This window comes from Poecilia formosa, unplaced genomic scaffold (genome assembly GCF_000485575.1).
Source record: "Poecilia formosa unplaced genomic scaffold, Poecilia_formosa-5.1.2 Scaffold120, whole genome shotgun sequence".
NCBI lineage: Eukaryota > Metazoa > Chordata > Actinopteri > Cyprinodontiformes > Poeciliidae > Poecilia > Poecilia formosa.
Genome location: NW_006800059.1, coordinates 1348679 through 1370268, shown reverse-complemented (window position 1 = coordinate 1370268; position 21590 = coordinate 1348679). Strand labels below are relative to the sequence as shown.

The 21590-nt window shown below is 39.2% G+C and overlaps 1 protein-coding gene across 1 annotated transcript; it reads right to left on the bottom strand.

The window, feature by feature from the left end:
* Window positions 1-2705: 2705 nt before the first annotated feature.
* On the bottom strand, window positions 2706-10248 carry LOC103144039 (ankyrin repeat and SAM domain-containing protein 1A-like). The gene is made up of 11 exons (XM_016675711.1): window positions 10129-10248; window positions 9626-9724; window positions 8830-8976; window positions 8241-8348; window positions 7333-7503; window positions 7104-7238; window positions 6944-7015; window positions 6744-6830; window positions 6508-6645; window positions 5529-5711; window positions 2706-4350 (listed from the first exon to the last, which is right to left on the bottom strand). The coding sequence occupies exons 1-11, from the start codon at window positions 10165-10167 to the stop codon at window positions 4234-4236; spliced, it is 1296 nt and encodes a 431-aa protein (XP_016531197.1). The 5' UTR covers window positions 10168-10248; the 3' UTR covers window positions 2706-4233.
* Window positions 10249-21590: the final 11342 nt, after the last annotated feature.

Sequence of the window (21590 nt, the reverse complement as noted above, 5' to 3'; positions counted from 1 at the left end):
CATGAGATCCATGTCTTCATCGAAGCTAAATTTTGACGCTATTAGCTAAATGTTGGAGCCAAAACAGTCTCACCAGGTCAGGTTTTATTTTGGCTAGGCTTAGCTTGCACTACACTTCAAATGACATTAAGTCATTATAAGTCCGTTTTAGCTGGTTGAGTGTCACAGCATACATGTAAGACCTTATTCCAAAAGCAGAAGTACCTGTGAGTAGGTTTATTTTTCCAGGAATAGCACCACATGTTTGTGACTATGTAAATTGAAATCACCACCCTCCTCTGCCCTTTTCCCCTCGAGTTCTTTTTTATTGCAGGCCAATGGCACTACATTTTACTTTTCAGAATAAAGAAGCACTGTTAACATCATTTGACAGAATTATCAGGTCCTTTACCTGCCAAGTTCGCAGCTACATAACTTCACGAGCAGAATTAAACTAGTAGGCCATTTTAGATGAGATGAATATAAACTGGTCACTTTTAGAACATGGCAGAAACCTTCAGCAATCAGCGACGCTTCTGCTCTCACGCAGCTACTCTTCACTTAAAAATAATTGTAGGAAGGCTTCATAGTTCTCAGCTGAAGTAAATTCTTTGCTGCAGTAATTTTCTCCCGTTGACTCATTTAACAACAGCTGGAATGACAGCTTGAATATTTGAAATTATTTACAGCTGACAAAAATATAAATGTAGGGCACGCAAACAGGAATGCTTTCAGCTTGAGCATATTCATAACACATTAGAGTAATGAGAAGGAAAATGGAAAACAATGTATAGTAAACCTTGTAATAATGCTTTGGTTGTGAAATCACAGCAGGCTTTGTTTGCTTCAGGAATGACAGAAGTTGTTTGGAGGCAGAGTTACCCAAGTCAACCTGAACAAATTGATTTGACCAAACCATGTCGACACAGAAAAACTAGTTGGGTTACGTGTTTAACCAATATGCTGTTGAGAAAGAAGGTAGGTAGTTTTAACCAAACAGTGGGTCAAAACATGATCAGTCTAAGCTGGTATCTGTACTCGGGATGAAAAAAAGCTATTGTAAAACATTCTATAATAAAACAAAGTAAAATTACAAAGAAATACTGGCTTGAAATATATCATTATGTATAATGAGATTACAGAAAATTGACATTCTGTGTAGACTTTTTAAATTCCACTGTATGTATGAATGTCAACAGCACGAGTGTGCACAGATGATAGCAGTATAAGAGCTTACAAAAACATAAAATAGCAAAAAAAAAAGATTCAACGAAGGAAATAATTCTAATCCCAACATTTATTAGTTTTACAGTTATGAAAAATAACTATAAAAAAGACTGGAAGCCCAAGATTATTTACAATCTTTTTTTTTTTATGAATTGAGGTCCCTCTGAGTCAATTCCTCAGCCTTTTTTTTTTTTAAATCACAGGGTATTTATTCACGATATGTTTTAGTTTATAAGACATAGTCCTTTGCTTTGACAAAAACATCAAAAATTATATACGTACATACATACATACATATACACATACATACACATATATATATATATATAGATAACTATAAAAGCCAAAATCATTCAAGTATCAAAATACAGACTGCTCTAGAATCATGTACATTTCCATTCTCAACATATCAGATTAGTTCCAAAAAAAAAAAAAAAAAAGTCTCCTGATCCTTGGCAATGTGCAAAAGCAGCACTGGATCAGGCCAATGGCTAAAAGGTGCCCACACCGGGATGCTGAAGAGGGCGCACCAGTGTGTCGCCACACATACCACAGTTAAACCGTTAAGTACCCAGACTCACACTGATGCACCCAATAGTACCATTAACAGTCAACGTACAGGGAGTTACCTGGAAAAACATGTTGTACCCTATTGTTCTGTTCTGCAGCTTAAAAAATAAAAAAGTCGTACCAGCCTGCATGGCAGGTTTTGGTGAATAATCTTGGTAAGATTAAATTAAACAATGGGGGAAGGAAAAAGGAGAGGGCGCCAGTCATGATCCAGTTCCAGCATTAGGACACTATCAGTTCCATAAAATGAATAAAACCAACAAAATAAGAATCAAATCAAATAAAAGTGGGATTTCATTGAGAGATAAGTCTTTGTAGTGTTGGTTAAAATGTTTCTCCCATGCAGGAATATACTAGGCTGATGGTTATGGAGAGAAGCTCCGATATCTGAACACAAAGGGTAGTCTGTGCGTACAGTGCGAGGTCTCACTCTCTCTCTCTCAAAAAAAAAGAAGAAAAAAAAAGATCAATATTCTCACTTGTGCCACTTCTCCTTTCGCTACAGATTTCTGCATCGGTGCACACAGGTATGTTTTCTCAAACAGTGAACACCAAGTCTCTGTGAGGGAGGCTACAGCTTGTGAATGCATGGAGAGCAGGGACACTGCCACACTCTGATGGGCAGGAAGATGTGTGGAGAGGTCAGACGAAAAGGAGCAGAGCCTCTTCTTTGTCTTCGGGTCTCCATGTGTGCTGCGAGCATGATCGGACTGATGACGCGATGAGCTGCTGCTCATCACTTTTCGATCAAAAAACACACACAAAAAAAAAACCGCCAGCTCATCCCCATCATGCAACAGGGTTCATTCCCGTCCCGTCTCGCTTAATGGGAGGAGCAGCGACATTCAGCTAAGAGAGGAGGGAGGGGCACGCAGACACATGCACACAATGTAAGATGATTAAAATGGAGTGAAAACAGAAAACACATGTTCACACAAACTGTTCCTCCCTTTATGTAATGCGTAACTTTTTTTTTTTTTTCCAGCAGCAATGTATTCAACAAGTATCATTGGCAATATTACAGAAAGGCAATGCAGACAGGATGAATACTGAAGGCATTTGTTGTGAAAAGAAGAAAAGAAGGGAGAGCTACACAGAGGAAATGCTGTTATTTTTATACAAAAAAAAAAAGGTAAAAGTGCTTAATTACTGTCAGTTCACTGTAGAAAAATCATCTGGCTGCACCCTTTTGCTCTGATTAGACAAATTAGAGCATAACAGTCCAAATATACAGTACCTTGCAAAAGTATTCACACATAAGTTTAAAATATGGTCATCTTAAAACCTCAACGTCCAACGCCTTTTATAGACTTTTTCTCAACTAGCCTCACTACGGAGAAGCTTTTATTTTGGAGGTACAGGAAAGCTTGTTAGAGCTAACCTAAAGTGACAGGAAGTCAGTTGTAACTTTGGAGGAGTTGGACAGGTACACAGCCCAGGTGGGAGAATAATGTTAAATAGACAACTTTTATTAAGTTCTACTTGGAAGCAACATAGGGGACACAGCAAATGGCATATCAAAGAAAAATTCATAGATGGAGTTCATCCAATCTGAGTTTGAGCTACAATATAAAATCTTAATGCATACACATGCAACTCTTTTCAGATTGTAAATAGGAAAAAAATTAAAAACATGCTACCTCTGATCAGTTATGCACAACTCTATATTGGTTTTTAACAAATAAATGCACAATAAAAAAACATTGAAGTTTGTTTTTGCAACTTAAAATGTGGAAAAAAAACAATTGCATGAGGTCAACACTTCTGCAAGGCACGTTGATTTGGACTTTTTGCTGTGTCATGTTCTCTTTCTAAGAACAAATCCCCTCTAAACGAGCTCCTCACAGTGCTACAAGAACTCAGCGTGGCTTTAAGCAAGCGGCTAATAGTAATAAACCTCCTAAACACTCGCACTCCCACGAAAGAGGAGCAGCCTGCTAAAGCCTGATGGATGCATAGAGTTAGGAGAGCAGATCCACAGTTTTCTTCCGGAAACATCCATCCAGGAATGGGATGAGCACAGCGGGTGGGTTCTCAGATTTTTCTCAGCACTCAGTGAAGTCAAGAGATGGAAAGATCAGAGCGAAAAAGCTTCAGAGCTGCCGTCGCCTGATGCAGCGGGAAAGAAAGAGCTCATCACCGAGAGGAAAACAGTACATTTGCAGTCGAAGGGGAAAAGAAAAGGGAAGCGGTGAGTTAAAGGAGAATATGTTAGTGCCAGACTTGTTGAGTGATTGCGATAATCAATGCAGAGTGTAGAAGTGGTGAAGGTTCAACTTGGAGAAGGAGCAACAGAGGCTGGTTAGCTGTCACAGGCTGTGTTGTCAGGAGGTGAGGGGAAGTGGACGTCCAGCGCAAAGGAAAGGGCTGAGTCACAGTGAAAGGCACACAGGAGGAGGGAAGTAGGAACAGCCAGGCCAAGGAAGGAAGAGGACGAGGAGGAGAACAGGGGTCCGGTTAGAAAATGGTGGTCTCATACTTAGTGCTGATTGAGCGTTTAGATTCCTTTGGATCCACGAGCCACGTGGCAGCGGTGTGGGGCTGCGACTCCCCTTCTTGGTCCAGTATGTCTCCCTGTGAGCACAGAGGAGAGAAAACGTTACAATCTTCACTTCACAACTGAATCTGTCTGTATAAAAGTGTGTTAACATGTTGAAGTGAGTGATCACATAATCTGCTGTGGATTTCTATTGAAGGAATGTCAATTTTTCTCTTTTTTTCTTCCATTGAAAATGGTGCTGTATGTTTAGAGTAAATGCCCTGGAGGAACATACACCTCTTAACTTTCCATCATGTTTTCTTTCATCACGCAGCTTTTCTGTCTTGGCAACAGAAAAGCGCTCCCTCTGCATGATGCTGCCACCGTCATGTTTCAATGTGGGGATGGTGAATTCGGGGTTATGTGCAGTGTTAACATTTTTCACCACAGATGACACTATCACTCATCTCTTATTTTATTTAATTTTCATTTGGAAACAATAAAGCATTTTTGAATAGAATCTGGCAAAAGTATCACACATGGAAAACTGCAAATTATTCTCTATTCACTTCACAGTCAAGCAGTACTTTGTGTTGGTCAGTCAAACACAATCTCATTGAAATTAAGTTTCTTAGTCATCATCTGAATCTACTCGACTTATTTAACTTGTTTTGACTCATTCAGATCCGCCTTTATTTTCAACTGGCAGCAGCTGCCCATCTTAAACCCTGGATAAGTATGCTGAAACTTCAGATCAACTACAAACAGCCAGTAATGTGTCATTATGCAACATGGCTTCTCTGAGAAACTGCACCCTATAAATGACTAAGACTGGCTCTCTTGAATTGTTGTGCTCTCAATCGTGGCTGTTGTCTCACTACCGTTCCCAAAGCTGCATGGAACCTTTGAGCTTAATTTAAAACGTTGTAATATTAAGTCATCTATGCAAATAAAAGCATCTAATAACAAAAGTATACATGTGAGTGGTGGGTAATATGTCTAGTATAGTCCAGATAGATCGTCTTACTGTTAGATGTTCACTAGGGGGCAGCAAAGATAAATAATAGAGAGGAATACCGAGAGATGGAACAAGATGGACAGGCTGGATGCAGAGACAGGAGAGACCTGTAGGTGGTGCCTGTGCAACAGTTATAGAAACTTAAGATATTTATGATTGCATATGTATCTGAAAAGGATGGAACACCTCTTCAGTGTATCTGCATTTGGGATCAGTTTTTTTGTTGTCGTTTTTTTTTTTTTTTGTCCCACTCACCCCCGACTTCCGAACACTCCCTCGCGGCTTGGGCACAGGTCGACTGGACTTGGATTCATTGACGTCTGAGCTGCTTCCTGCAGGGAGACCCTGATGCTGTTTGGTCCTCTGGGCCTGCAGAGCCAGCTGATAGGCCACCTCAAACGCCTGGCCCAGCGTCAGGATAATCTCATAGGTCAGGCTCTAAGCAGAGACACAAAATCAAAGAGTCAGTTTTTATTTTACAAACTGAATCCTTTTTTTTTTTTTTTTTTTTTTACAGTAGTGTAGCTCAAAAAGTAGCAATAAAAACCTACTAAATTAGGAGTAATATTTCAAGCTAAAAGTAAACAACTGGTTTCATATTCATGATCACTTTAAGCTTATTGGTGCCCAATGTCTACTACTAAACTGTAACTAAATACAAAGACATTTTATAGTTTTCAACATCAAACAAAATTTTAATTCAAAAATTGCAGAGGTTTGATAATATTACTATTACTCTCTGACAAATACAAATTAAATCATTTTTTTCCATAATAGTGTAATAAAATGTTATAGCCTTTAACAGGATCAACAATTATTTAAATCTGACCTGGAGTGTATAAAACACACCAAAAAATTACATCATTTCAGTATTTATCTAATAAACATGAAGAACTTTTTCTATAGCTACAGCTGTCAAATGGCACCAATCAACACACCTACTTACTCAATCACCTGTATAAAAGCTGGGGATATTGGCAGCTATTAGATGTGTTAACACATATGCCAAAGCAAAAAGACATCAACAATTACCTTAAAGAAACGATTATTGCTGACATTCGCTTTCCTGAAATTGGGTTTTGCAGTTAATGCAGTAGTTACTCCACAAGCTGATTAGGTCACATTGAGAAAATGACCCAATTATTCAGATTCTATTTCCCTTCAGTCTTGTTTAATTATAAAACAACAGTCTATATGCATTAACCTTCAGATATGGATCAGTGTGTTGACGTACCACGTCTATTGTGCTGAAGACATGGCAGTAATGGTGGCTGGTCTGCAGGTCTTTAGTGATGTAGGCAAACGTACACAGGTCCTCTGGATCCTGGGCTGCACATGATATGTTACGGATCTCGTGCTCTGCGATGATGTTCTGCAGCAAAAGGAATATATATTCATGACATTTATGAAAGAAATGCAACCAGTACGAGACCTGAAATGCCTCAAGTGGCGAGTGTGAATCTTAGTTACCTTGTTTGCTGCGTCTATAAACTTCACGCCCTTGTAAGTGATCGACAGAACGATAGTTGGGATTTTTCTCATTTGTTCTGTGGATCTCTAGAGAAAAGGCAAGCGCAGGCATATAAACACACAAAGCTGATTTACTATTGACTGATCGTGAATATACGTTTCTTTATTGTCTCCCGATGTTTGAAAGTCTTATTACATACCCGCATTTTGGCACAAGCATCCTGCGTGGATTCAATACCCCTCAGATCTTTAATCAGCATAGAACCAAGATACTGCAAATGAGCAGGAGATACGAGGTTGCTGATCATTTATAACAAAAGCAGCAAACGAGAAGTCAGAATGAGAAAGGTATTAGCGTACACTAGCTTCATAGGCGCAAAATTCAAATATGAGTTTCTCAGGCTGGTGGTGCCAGTTCTGGACGGGGGCATATGCTGCTAGACTCGGAGGTCGTAAGGTCAGTCGAGGCTCCTGATGAATTTCTTCATATCGCTCCTGAGACAACAAAAAAAAGTAATAAAAAAAATCAACACAGAAGCCTGGAAGATGGCAACCATACCCACCACATCCCAGAGACGTCAGCTCATACCTGAGGCTTTTGCCTTCCGCTTTGATATCTTTGGGCGACGTCATAATCCGTTTCTGGTGCTTTTTTCCTGCCCGGCTCTGCTGCGGGCAGCAGCGGGTCCATGGAGCGGCCGCTGTAGGGCTCCACGTGACTGAGAGGAGATGAGGTCTGGGATCCTGGCAGGTCCTGACACTGCAGAGAAAAGGTCACACAGAGTTTATCACCTAGCACTTAGTTAAATAAGATAAAAACTTTTATTTCTTTGCAACATGCATATTGATGCAGATAACTTTGTTTTCACCAATTGTAAAGTTGCTTAAAAAGCAACTTTACACACATATATATATAATTATTATTTTTTTAATCTTAGTAGCATAACATCACTTTGAAAAACCTGAACTTTAATTTGGGTGCATGAAGTCAGTGGGGGGAAACAAAATCCAGTTTGCAAAGATTGCAAAATATTAGAATCCCTAAAGAAATCGAGGGTTCTGTCTTATTGTCTCATTTCTTTGCTCTCCCTAAAGTTTTTCTCCAGGATTTAGGTTGCGAACCTGAGGAAGAAGGTTGATTCTGGCTCTTTTGAACCATTCCTGCCATGTGTTTTGGATCATTATCAAGCTGAAAGGACCAGTGCCAATTGATTTACTTTTTTTTTTCTGGTACATTTGACAAAACTTTAATTTAAAATCTCCCAATATCTCAACATGTTCATGTTATACATTAAAAGTACATAGATGCTGTAATTAATAGTATTACTTGGGGAAAAAAATAAATAAAACAATGATTAAGTTGCATGATTATGCTGGTAGAATAGAGTGATTTATGATAAATGTTGTATTGTATTGGAGTTGTCAATGTATTTTCCATATCTGTACATTAAAACATTTACATCAGACCACATAATGCGCAACTTTGCATGTTCTCACCCTGATCTGAGACAACCGAGGAGGTTTGACAGGAGGCTCCTCATAAGGCCTTTCAGCTAAGGAGGCTATGATGCGTTTCCTGTGACCAAGCAAAGTAATCTTAAGCACCTGCAGAGAAAAAAAAAAAAAAGTGGGACATCATCTACTGAAGACACAAACTTTAGAAAAACATCACTCGTTTAAAAGGTCATCTGTGGAGTCATCCAAGTACTAACTGTGAAACAGTTTGTTGGAAGTCTAGGAATAATCCACAGACGTTACTGCAAACCAAAGACATGACTGCTTCTCTCAGAAGTTGGACCTACAACTCCTGTTGTAGGTCCTCCAAGATCTCCTCTTTTGGAGGAGATCTTGGAGGACCTACAACTCCTGTTGTAGGTCCTCCAAGATCTCCTCTTTTGGAGGAGACTTCCTCCTCCAAAAGGAAATCTCGTCACCTCCTAAAAGTGACGCGCTAAAAACATCCTCTCTACATCCGAGTGTTCACCTTCAGAGTTTAAACTGACAACTCCACTTCTGTGCGACACTCTTGGAAAGTAATTTCACCGTCTGATACTCTGCACAGTCTACCTGCGTCAATGTGACTCACATTGACGATCTCCAGCTCCCAAAGGTTTTTCACACAGTCCAGGCTGCGGTAGCCGCTGGATAGGAAGTTGGGCAGGTACTCGTGCAGACCCAGATTCTCCAGCCAGGCAGAGAGGGAGCTGCTGCCGTCACATCCCAGGGCTTTCACCTGCGGAAGGAGAATACAGGAGAATGATGATGATGCCAGTGAAGTGAATAAGTAATTAGTAATTGTCACCAATTTCTATCAATGCCTAATAATTGGGCACAAGTGTAAATGACACTCTCTAATAGAATAACAAACATTTTGGGAAAAACTAATAAAATGCTGCAGCAGTGTGAAAATCAGTTCATTGAGAGTCAGCAGTGGTGCAATGGCAACTGGAAACTAACAATTCAAAGCTAAACACTCTTTTTTTTTTTAAAGTGTTGGCATCTAGATTCATGCCAGCAGGTGCTCTGCATAATAAACCCAGTAAGAAATTAAATGGAAAACATTTGAGATAAAAAGCTGATGTAAAAAGACTTCAAAGACTTCAATGTTTTATGCAGAAATTTTAAATTCAAATAAAGAAAAGATACCTGTATTTGTATATTGCTTGATTGAGACAGTGCTATTGGACATGTATAGGAGTTACAGAAAATATATATAAATATTACTAAAAATTCACACGAGTCTAATTAAAGTGCATAGATATAATGACTATTTCTCAAATCTGCAATGTGCTTTAGTGTCAAGGAAAAATGTGCATCTTCCATTAGCATGGAGTCTCATTATGCTAAAATAACTAACGAAGTCGGGGTGAGGATTCCGTCACCTTTGGTAAGGAGCGTGCTGCATGCAGGATCTTCTTCCTGTGGCTCGGATCTGTGATCCCAATCTCCCTCAAGTCTTGGTCCTCCATCACGTTGTTCCCCTGCAGAACAGAACACAAGCACAGCCGTTATTGCCAATAACGGGAATAGTGACTACTAAAGAAACTCTTAGGAGGACTTTGAGGAAAACCATGCGACCTCTCAAAGAATAATCCAGTTTAGAAATCTATAACCTAATCATCTGTTTTTAATCCCAAACAGGCTGCTTTTATCAAAGGTTAAATATAGCCAAGACTAATATTCCCTGAGAAAAGACTTTGCTGGTGAGTTAGTATCGATTCCAGATACGCAGCATTGCAAGAAAAGGTCGGCCATGACTGAGTGATATTCTCCTTAGACTGTTGAAAGGGGAGCACTTAAATGAGACCTAACAATACTTAAGGACTGGACTGATTAGGACGTAATGAGTTATGGTCAAGCTGGTCTTAGTCACATGAAATATCACCTTGGAGACAGTGTGGTAGATAAAGCAGAAAAGATCCATAAATCAATGTCTGTGATGCAGAGAGGTCAGCAATATGAGACGGAGGAGCAAAACAGCCGATGCCTGGTAGCCAGAGCTAACACTCAGATCAAAACGCATGCCAAGAAGGAGTGGACGTCGTTTGTTTTACTGCCCTGTTTGCTAATTTCACGGATCTGCAGTCCAACAAATAAGTCTTTATGGAGTAATCTCGCTCAAACCGGCCAGTAAGTAGTCAGCAAGAACTGCAAGTACACCTTGCAGGCTGCACATCGACAAGGTCAGCAACTAAATCTCATCTGTTAAAAGTATCAAAACGTTCCCCGCGGCTGCTGTATCGGGGACAAAATTGCGACGCCTCAGTATCCACGAGGCTGACTTTTCAGTATGTGCCTCGGGTTAATCCTTTCGTGCTCAGACTTGCTCAGCACTAACGGGACGGAGGAGAGGTCGAACTCGAGGACCTGTTTTCCATGCAGAGGCTGCAGATGTAAACAAGGCGTTTGACTGTCCAATCCGTCAGTGTAAAAACCGGAGACACAGGCGTCAAACTCCAGTCCTCAAGGGCCGATGTTCCTGCAGCAAGCTGCGTCCCTGTCAGCACACCTGATTGACATAATTAGGTCATTTCAGTCCTTGATTCAGGTGTGCTGGGCTTGGGACACATCAAAAAGTGGCAGAACACTGACCCTCGACGACTGGAGGTGGACATCCTTGCTGTAGAGCATTAGTGTCAGGATACATGTGGAATCACAACTTTAAGCAGTAATATGTCCTGTTTAATTTATATAATAACAATTAATGGAATTTTTAGATGGAAAAAAAGGAGGAGTGCTAAATAAGTAAAACTGAACTATTTTACAATAGCAATAGCACTCCAAGCTCACATTAGGACGCGATATCTTTGTTCTATTAATACCCGACACTCCGCTGACGTCATAACGATCATCTCCTCGCAGCCTCTGAGCGCAGCCTTTCCTGCTGAGGATTGTGGGAAGCTCAGTGGATAATAGCACTTTTACAGAGTATGGATGACTGCATTAAAGCCTCAGAAGATGAACTGCTAAACAGCTTCACGGAGAGAGAGATATACACCGACTTCACATATTTCCCGGGGAGCGTTCAGATTTTTATTTTCTACTGGGTAGTTGCTGCATTTAGATGGATATATCTTTTTAATTGTGGGTACTGTGGCGAGAGCTTGCACAAACTATTTTTTTTGAGTTGTGGGATTTTAAAAAGAAAGTATACGGTTTATGACGCTGGGGCTTAAAGAATCATCTGAACGCATGCATGGATGTCTTTCCGTCAGATGTGCTAGTTTCCATAAAGCATGGTTTCCATGTTTCTATTTAAAATACAATTTTTCGTCAAGGTGCTGCTGGACAGAAGAAAAGATTTAGCAGTGCTACCAGTGATGGAGAAACATTAGAAAAATCATTTTTGGAGTGATATTAACATAAAAATGTTTGTTTTTGTTCCGTAAGCTAAAAAGCTTTCATAAACTGGGTGATGCAGTGGGGATACATTTGTGGTACCAACTGGGTAGAATCAACAAACAAAAACTGCATTTTTTTTTTAAAGATATTCACTGCATACTTGTGTAAACTAGTTTGTTTTTTTTGTTGTTTTTTTTTTTCAAATTGCACAGTTAATTGTGGCTCTAGGTCTAGTCGCCTCTTTACCAGCTCTTATTGTGTATGGTTGGTGCAAAATGTGCATGAAGGTCTTTGGTTTGAAAAGCACCCCCACCCCTCCTCCCTCCCCCCCAAAAAAAAAATCACAAAAGAACAAAATGACAAAGGGAGAAATCACCAGAAACTTGACCATTCCTCTATCACTGCACTACTTTCTTTCAAATGCTCCTCTTTCCCTCCGTCGCTTATCCAGAGAAAGGCCACAGACTTCCCACTGGACAAGAAGTGCTCTGAATTCATACTGGGCAATCAGGAGCACAGATTATTCAGACCATCTAAAGGACATCCAGCCAGTAATACTGATAATCACAGTGTGTCCTGCTAAACTGCTGCGATCAAACTATTCAGACCTGAAGAAAGAAGCTGAGGAAGTCGTGACTGGTCAAACAAATCTGCATATTTGCTTAACTATATATTAAAATATCATAACAAACAGACAACAGAAGAATCAATCAACTCACATTCATTTAAATGTTAATATATGGAACCATTACTTTAATTTTTCTGCAGGGTTTCTCGACATTGATAAAATTCTGTGAAAACGATTGGGATGTTTTTTCATGGCAGTGTACAGATACTGAAAGACGGCAAAGATAGAAAAACTGTTGAATTGGAGATTAGAGAAATGCACCATGAAAAAAATTAACCAATGTCGTGGGATTTGATGCTTGTTGTAGCCTCTGAGCAACTGTCAGATTAAAAACAAGCTTCCACTAAAGAAGACTTTGCTACTAAATTTCATGTTCAAAGAAAATTTCCTCTCTTCAATCTGAAAAAAAATATATAAAAAAATCTCTGGACACAAAAGAAGCTTGGCTCAAGCCCATAATCCACCAGAAATTAAGATTTCCTACATATTTTTGTTAAATATTCCACAGTTTTACAGACTCATGTTTACAGAGTTCATAGCTATTTATGTTCATTTATATTCATGTTATAATACACAAGTTCACTATGAATTTACGACAAATCTTTGTACAACAACCAGAAAGTTGGAATGAAGGGAGGAAGGAGGGGAGTGAAGAACGCAAGCATGGAAGCCAGAAGGAAAGATCATTCGGAAAGAACAGGATCCTTCTGTGTCTGAGCATTACTTGCACCCTGGCTGTTAGGGGAGCCGTTTTTGGGCAGGACATTTCTCCAGCAGTCGATAAAAAGCATCTAATAGGCTTCAGGAGCAGAACACAACACAATCAGTGCTCCTATTGATCCAAATCTTGAGCCTGGAGGGCAGGACTGACATCACAGTGGACCAAGTGGAGGAGTAAAGACTATTTAATTAGACACCAGGTACAGCAGACATGAATTAACCAAGAAACATTTATTTTCAACTTGATTTAAACAGCATATAAAGGTTGGAGTTTTCCTTTACATATGGGACAGATTTTAGGACAACTGGTGGTCTCCAAAGCTGATCAAAAACAGAAACAGAATTGTCTTTTTTTTAGCTCTCTGCTCTGAAAAGGAGGGGATTCGAGGCTGAGGAAGACGAGTGTGAGCTACTTAAACCAGCAGAACGATTAAAACCCAGGGAGAAACATCAGAGGCTTCAACACAGACTTATATCAACATTAAAAAGGATAAAAAAAAATAAATCTTGTGTTACGTAAAACATGAAGGTGGCTGAGACATACATCAGTGATCACTGCACACTTCTGTGTATAAATAACAGCAGAAAATTCTCAATTAGCAAATATTTCTTTGTCAGATGTATAGTGTTTCCTGCTCTCCGGTGCTTATTGAATTGAAGATTTATGGAACTTGTTTGCCAAACTCGATTAAGCCGTCTGTGTATGATGATTTCTCGCTGAGCAGGATGAAAACAGATCCCTGCTGGTGCTAAAGTGAATGTGCTTTTACTGCGTCTATTTCAGAGTTTGTTTGTTTTGTCTCTAACTCTTCGTCACCAGCTGGGTCCCTCGTCCCCTCCACCGCCTGTCCTCGTTACTCCCAACAGCACCTGAGCTAACTCACACTGGCACTGAACACCACAGGCCGGAGAAGTGCGTCGGTAAAGCAACAGCTACCCGTTGATCACTCTCCAAACTGTTTTTTTTTTTTTTTTTACAGTCAGTTCTGAGTGAGAGGACATGACATCAGCCTCATGAGCTCTGGACAGACAGACAGACTGACTGAAACTGCTGGACATACCCGAGTCANCATGTTGCCGACAGAGTACTGCAGGCGTGACAGATGAAATGTGATCATGATTTGGTATCTTCTGGTTGTGTTCTTTGCTGTCTTGTGCTTGTTTTTTTCCTTTCAATGTCTTCTAATAATAAAAACTATTGTAAGCTAAATGTCTAAACTCAATTAAATTGGAAAACCTGTAAAACTAATGACTCATGGCCTTTATTGTTTCCTCTTGTCTAGTTCATTTTAAAGGATGCTCTTTGTACAACTGCTTATACCGAGACATTTTCATTAGGTCTGTAAATTTGCTGAAATACGTCATTACAACCAATCGCAAATCTATGTTCTTCTCTTTATTTTGCCAAGCGACCTTAAAGAATGGGATAATCTCCCAAAAATCAGATGAAAGACATAAGGAGACTTACAGCGCCACTCACCCAGGCAGAGTTTGTGCTGATTACACTGTCACAGCTCCCTGCACTGTCCATGTTACTCAGTGACTCCATGGCAACGTTGCCTGGCCATGTGCCACTCTTCGACATTGCACGAAGACGCGCGTTAGTGCTGGAGCTATGTGTCACTATCCAGCCTTGCTCGAGTAAATCTCACTCCAAGCCTGTCTGGGAGAGAATCTGTAAAGTCGAGAAGAAGACGACAAGCAAGTGTTTAAGAAACTTCCAGAAAATAAATGGGAGCATGAGGAATAAACCTTAGGTGAACATGCTAAAGAAGGATCTCAAGACATCAACCAGGAAGTTAAAAGCAGAGTGTAAATCTGTCTTTCAAACAGACAAGGGAATATACAAACAAATCAGTTACAAACTGGCTTAAACACAACGAGGTCAGTCATTTGGAGTGGCAATAACAAAGCCTTGACACTGGTCCCAAAGGAAATATGTGGACAGAAATTAAAAAGTTATGACGCGAGTTCTGTCAGGAAGAGATTGTGGGAAAAAAAAAACAACAACAAAGTTTTGCACTCATTCACAAATAAAAGTGCTTTTAGTAGTCCTTACTGGGCTAAAGCAGGAAATTTAGTTAACGAAAGATGGCGATAAACAGTGGTTAAGAGTATTTTTATAGAGTGTAAGTGAATAAGTGGTTTAAACTGCATCTATTAAATAATAATAAACATGGGCCGGGAGGCTAAATATAGCCAGCATATTAGTACATTTAAAGGCACGATTTCATCAAAGTGATAAATGCCACGACAATCCTACTGACAGCTCAACAATCTTCATAATGTAACAACTGTCTTGAAATGCATCTCCTTATGCCAATGAGATCGTTAAATAAAAATAATAGCTAAAGTAGAAAACATTTGCATGGAAAGCAGTGTTTGCATTTAAATAAAATATTAACAAGATAGTCAGTCACCATGAAATGTAAACATTTCAAGTAATGAGTAAATAATTCTCTTCAATTGATTTTATCATATAGTGAAAAGCAATTTTTGGTAAAACTTTAAACTTCTGCGGTCTGTTAGACGTACAACATCTAATTTACTAGTCAAAATAACTGGATGTTTTCTGTAAAGAATGGAGAACCTTGTAAAAGTGTTCATACACAAACTTCAATGCAGTTTACTGACGTTTGATTTAATAAAGGAAACAGAACATTCTAAATATTTTCTAGGTAGATCAAATTGTAATTATGACATTATAAGGCAAGAAGTGGATTTTATTTACAGGCATCAGAGTAAAAAGTTATTCAAATCCTACACGCGAATCTATGTGAAACCCTTGAATAAAGCGGGTTTCTACCATAAAATGTTCACATTCATAAGTGACAATTTGAATGAACCACATTTGCATTTTTCATGTCGTACATGCGATTTTCACATGTGAAATTCATTTTTTCTGTAAAGTAAATGAATCTATTACTGCATTTAGATCACAAACTTCGCCTCTAGTGGAATTTTTTTAAACCTGCTCTTGAACCTTTTTCCTCCCTCTTTTCAAGAAAACCTGAAATTCTGGCTTAAAATTGGACATGCAGCAGAGGACACGATTGAACACAGTCATAATTCAAACATTTTTTGATTAAGTGCTACTAGACTAAGAATAATGAAAAGCTCTGACGAGACATGAAACAGTGCACTGTGAGTCATGTATAATTTATGCAAAGATAACTAATGTGCTGTGTAGTGCTGCAGAATGTTTCTCTGTTTCCTTGATGTCACTTCAAGCAACTACTTGGTGTTGACAGACCAGTCACGAGGAAGGCATGCCTGACAAAAACAATACACCCAGTCGTGATTTACTAAAAGGCTACCAGGATGTAATAAAAACCTTTGACCTGAAAAAGAAGCTAAAAGTTATGTACTAACAGTTTTACTTGAGTTTTCACTTTAACTGCATCAGTAAAAACAGCACATAGTCATCAGATAAATAGAACGCAATGCACTGTAAACGACGTTGTTGCACCCGCACACAGGTTTCAGGCGGCGCTCGCCCAAGTACAGCAAAAATGCCTTTTATTGTTCTCTTATCTCAGAATATTTGAGTAACTACATCGAGCCAGCAGAAATGAAGATTGCACACATGCTTTGTTTTCCACAAGTTTGCATGGCATGGATGCAAGATAAGATTTTTTGTTAGTCTCTCATAGGAGACATTTGTCTTGGAAGCAGGGGCAAGACTGCAGTATTTAAAAAGGTTTCTGAAACAAAAATGTAGAAAACATGCATCTTTGAGTGCTGAAGTCATTCATATCACTAGAAAGTTAGGTGGAGGAGAAGATGCATCAAGTACAGGGATAATGGCAGCCTGGTGAGAATTCTAGTGTAAATCCGCTAACATTTTTTAGAATAGATTCACAAGGTGTATACCACGGACGTATACAGAACATGGGATGCGCCTGTCATTGAGATAAGGTTTCTTCTGAACAAAAGACAACGTTAGAGGCATCTGAAGGCTGCTAGCAAAGCAACTCTACAACTCAGCAGGCCCACAGGCTAATTCCTTCCATGCCATACTGCATTGCTGCAGCAATTCATGCAAAAGGAGGTCCACCCGAATACTAAGTGCATAGAAATGCAGACACTTTTTTAGAAGTCTGACATTTTTGTTTAAAATAGTATTTTTTATTTATCTTTCAATTTTTCGAGACCCTGAATTGAGTTTTTAATCGTCTGTAATCCACAATCGTGGAAATTTACACGGAATACAAGCTAGTGGACAAATTTTAACAAAGATCATATTGTTTACTGAACGGATAGGAAGTGGTTGATCCACGGGGAAGTACCTTATTTTACGAGATAGTAGAAAAACTAATTTGCAAATCTTGTTGTTTTACTTGCAAATCCTAACTAAAACACTGCAGGACACCAGAATGGATTCCCGTATTCTGGAAGTGGTGGCATAAACAGCTAGCTAATAGGCAGCTGGGGAAAAAACCTGATCTTCAAAAAACGCCCACATTAAGAAATGTTTTCTGAAAACATGAGGGGGTTGACTAAACACATATCGGTCTCCGTGTGAAAGCTTCAATAGCTGCCAATTACTGTCCCTCCCATTAGGACATTCAGATGAGAAAATGCAGGACAGAACCAACTGGCACAACACCTTCCAGGGCAGAACAGGACGAGAAACCTGCAGTGCAACAGTGGCACCCACAGCTGAATCAGACCTCATGGTGTCAGGAATGTCACTCTACTTGCTTCCTTGGCTCCGAGACAAATCTGATTCAGCCAAGGACTCTGATGTGACTGGGTCTCACAGTTCACCTGCAGAAAAAAACTCCTACAACTATTTGAACTAAAATGGGATAATCAGCAGTTTCCATCAGTACATTTTGTGAGCCGGACTTATTAAAACCCCCAGTACCATAAATTACAGTCTCAAACAGGCAAAACTGCGAGCGTGGTAGTACACGAAAGGTCCAAAAAAATGTTAAGTATGTTTTCAATGGCAGAAGGTCTGCTTGAACTGGTTAATGGTTACACCATTAACCAGGTTGCAAAGGGTCAGGGGCAGCGCCACACTGAGGAGCTTAAGCCTGCAGGAGTGAATAGAAATAGTTCATTAATGTTTAGCTTGGCAGCCATCCGTGCTGAGAAGCTTTTATTTACTTTAATGGGCAAATATTAGCACTTCTTCCTCAATCAATATCCACTAAAGCACACACACAAAAAAATCTATAATAAAACGAAGTGATATCGACGCACCATAACAAAGGATACTGCTTTAGTTTTTAAAGTCTCCCTACGAAAAGTGATAAAACAAACCTCATCTGTAACGAGAGAAAATTAAAACAGCTCCCACACAGAAGTCTATTTTTATAAACTCATACGTAAGTACTAGTGGTTTTTAATAGTCTAAGCGCTCTTTTCTTTCATGCTCATTCGCACATAAAAGAAACGCGTCACATCAGGAAAATGTCCCAATAACTTACCTGAGGGCGCACAGAAAGTTTTGAATTCCGCAGCAACTTCGGTCCTCTTTGTCCTCACAGACACACACACAGCTGTTGTCCACTCTCAGTCCATAGCCGATATAAAACCTCGCACAGGTGGGGGCTGTTCCTGGAAACAAAACTGCGCAAGGAGCTGACCGTACAGGTGTGAAACCACCTCCAGGACTACAGACAGGTGAGGCATCAACTTCCGTATATGGTGGGGAGGGACCAATCAGAGCACGGCTCCAGAGCCGTTTCCAAGGTGACAGCAGCGGCAGGCAAATGAGCACAACCCAAAATTGGCCAAATGCATTTATGTGGAATCAGATTTTTATTTATGTTAATAAACACAGAAAGTGAATTTTACGAAAACATAATTCAATGCTTTTTTATTTTAATATGTTTGCAGGCAAACCGTTTTGTGGTTGTGTCATTGTGTCATTTAATTTTATTTTGTAGAAAATTTGTCATTGATGCACCATCAAAACATAAACTCACTGGTCACTTTGTGGACAAGTGTTGGACCACCTTGTGCCATCAAATCTGCCTTAAATCCTCTTGACGGCGATTTAACACAGTGAGGAGTTCTGGTCCTTTTTGACATCATAGCATTGGACAATTACTATTGTGTTGTGAGATGATCATCCATGATGCAAATCTCCATTTCCTTCTTACTCCAAAGATGTTTGTTGAACATGGATCTGTTGACTGTGGAAGCCATAGGAATACAATGAACTCGTCATTTTCAAGAAACCAGTTTGACATGATTTAAGCTTTGTGCCATGGTGCATTATCCTGACGGAGGTAGTAAGAAGAGACTGGGTACACTCTGGTCATAAAAGGACGGACACGGTCAGTGAAAACTCTCAGAATGTCTCTGGCATTTAAAAAAGCTCAATTGATACAGAGTCTTCCACATTACACCATCATTAGCATGAAGCACTGAAACATGTCATGAGATCCATGTCTTCATCGAAGCTAAATTTTGACGCTATTAGCTAAATGTTGGAGCCAAAACAGTCTCACCAGGTCAGGTTTTATTTTGGCTAGGCTTAGCTTGCACTACACTTCAAATGACATTAAGTCATTATAAGTCCGTTTTAGCTGGTTGAGTGTCACAGCATACATGTAAGACCTTATTCCAAAAGCAGAAGTACCTGTGAGTAGGTTTATTTTTCCAGGAATAGCACCACATGTTTGTGACTATGTAAATTGAAATCACCACCCTCCTCTGCCCTTTTCCCCTCGAGTTCTTTTTTATTGCAGGCCAATGGCACTACATTTTACTTTTCAGAATAAAGAAGCACTGTTAACATCATTTGACAGAATTATCAGGTCCTTTACCTGCCAAGTTCGCAGCTACATAACTTCACGAGCAGAATTAAACTAGTAGGCCATTTTAGATGAGATGAATATAAACTGGTCACTTTTAGAACATGGCAGAAACCTTCAGCAATCAGCGACGCTTCTGCTCTCACGCAGCTACTCTTCACTTAAAAATAATTGTAGGAAGGCTTCATAGTTCTCAGCTGAAGTAAATTCTTTGCTGCAGTAATTTTCTCCCGTTGACTCATTTAACAACAGCTGGAATGACAGCTTGAATATTTGAAATTATTTACAGCTGACAAAAATATAAATGTAGGGCACGCAAACAGGAATGCTTTCAGCTTGAGCATATTCATAACACATTAGAGTAATGAGAAGGAAAATGGAAAACAATGTATAGTAAACCTTGTAATAATGCTTTGGTTGTGAAATCACAGCAGGCTTTGTTTGCTTCAGGAATGACAGAAGTTGTTTGGAGGCAGAGTTACCCAAGTCAACCTGAACAAATTGATTTGACCAAACCATGTCGACACAGAAAAACTAGTTGGGTTACGTGTTTAACCAATATGCTGTTGAGAAAGAAGGTAGGTAGTTTTAACCAAACAGTGGGTCAAAACATGATCAGTCTAAGCTGGTATCTGTACTCGGGATGAAAAAAAGCTATTGTAAAACATTCTATAATAAAACAAAGTAAAATTACAAAGAAATACTGGCTTGAAATATATCATTATGTATAATGAGATTACAGAAAATTGACATTCTGTGTAGACTTTTTAAATTCCACTGTATGTATGAATGTCAACAGCACGAGTGTGCACAGATGATAGCAGTATAAGAGCTTACAAAAACATAAAATAGCAAAAAAAAAAGATTCAACGAAGGAAATAATTCTAATCCCAACATTTATTAGTTTTACAGTTATGAAAAATAACTATAAAAAAGACTGGAAGCCCAAGATTATTTACAATCTTTTTTTTTTTATGAATTGAGGTCCCTCTGAGTCAATTCCTCAGCCTTTTTTTTTTTTAAATCACAGGGTATTTATTCACGATATGTTTTAGTTTATAAGACATAGTCCTTTGCTTTGACAAAAACATCAAAAATTATATACGTACATACATACATACATATACACATACATACACATATATATATATATATAGATAACTATAAAAGCCAAAATCATTCAAGTATCAAAATACAGACTGCTCTAGAATCATGTACATTTCCATTCTCAACATATCAGATTAGTTCCAAAAAAAAAAAAAAAAAAGTCTCCTGATCCTTGGCAATGTGCAAAAGCAGCACTGGATCAGGCCAATGGCTAAAAGGTGCCCACACCGGGATGCTGAAGAGGGCGCACCAGTGTGTCGCCACACATACCACAGTTAAACCGTTAAGTACCCAGACTCACACTGATGCACCCAATAGTACCATTAACAGTCAACGTACAGGGAGTTACCTGGAAAAACATGTTGTACCCTATTGTTCTGTTCTGCAGCTTAAAAAATAAAAAAGTCGTACCAGCCTGCATGGCAGGTTTTGGTGAATAATCTTGGTAAGATTAAATTAAACAATGGGGGAAGGAAAAAGGAGAGGGCGCCAGTCATGATCCAGTTCCAGCATTAGGACACTATCAGTTCCATAAAATGAATAAAACCAACAAAATAAGAATCAAATCAAATAAAAGTGGGATTTCATTGAGAGATAAGTCTTTGTAGTGTTGGTTAAAATGTTTCTCCCATGCAGGAATATACTAGGCTGATGGTTATGGAGAGAAGCTCCGATATCTGAACACAAAGGGTAGTCTGTGCGTACAGTGCGAGGTCTCACTCTCTCTCTCTCAAAAAAAAAGAAGAAAAAAAAAGATCAATATTCTCACTTGTGCCA

Excerpts from the sequence above, each read along its gene's own strand:
- LOC103144039 (XM_016675711.1), bottom strand. The coding sequence starts at position 10,167 with ATGGATCTTTTCTGCTTTATCTACCACACTGTCTCCAAG. Across the intron at positions 7,504-8,240 it reads CTCGGTTGTCTCAGATCAGG|TGTCAGGACCTGCCAGGATC; the intron begins GTGAGAACATGC and ends TTTTCTCTGCAG. Across the intron at positions 6,646-6,743 it reads TTATAGACGCAGCAAACAAG|AACATCATCGCAGAGCACGA; the intron begins GTAACTAAGATT and ends CTTTTGCTGCAG.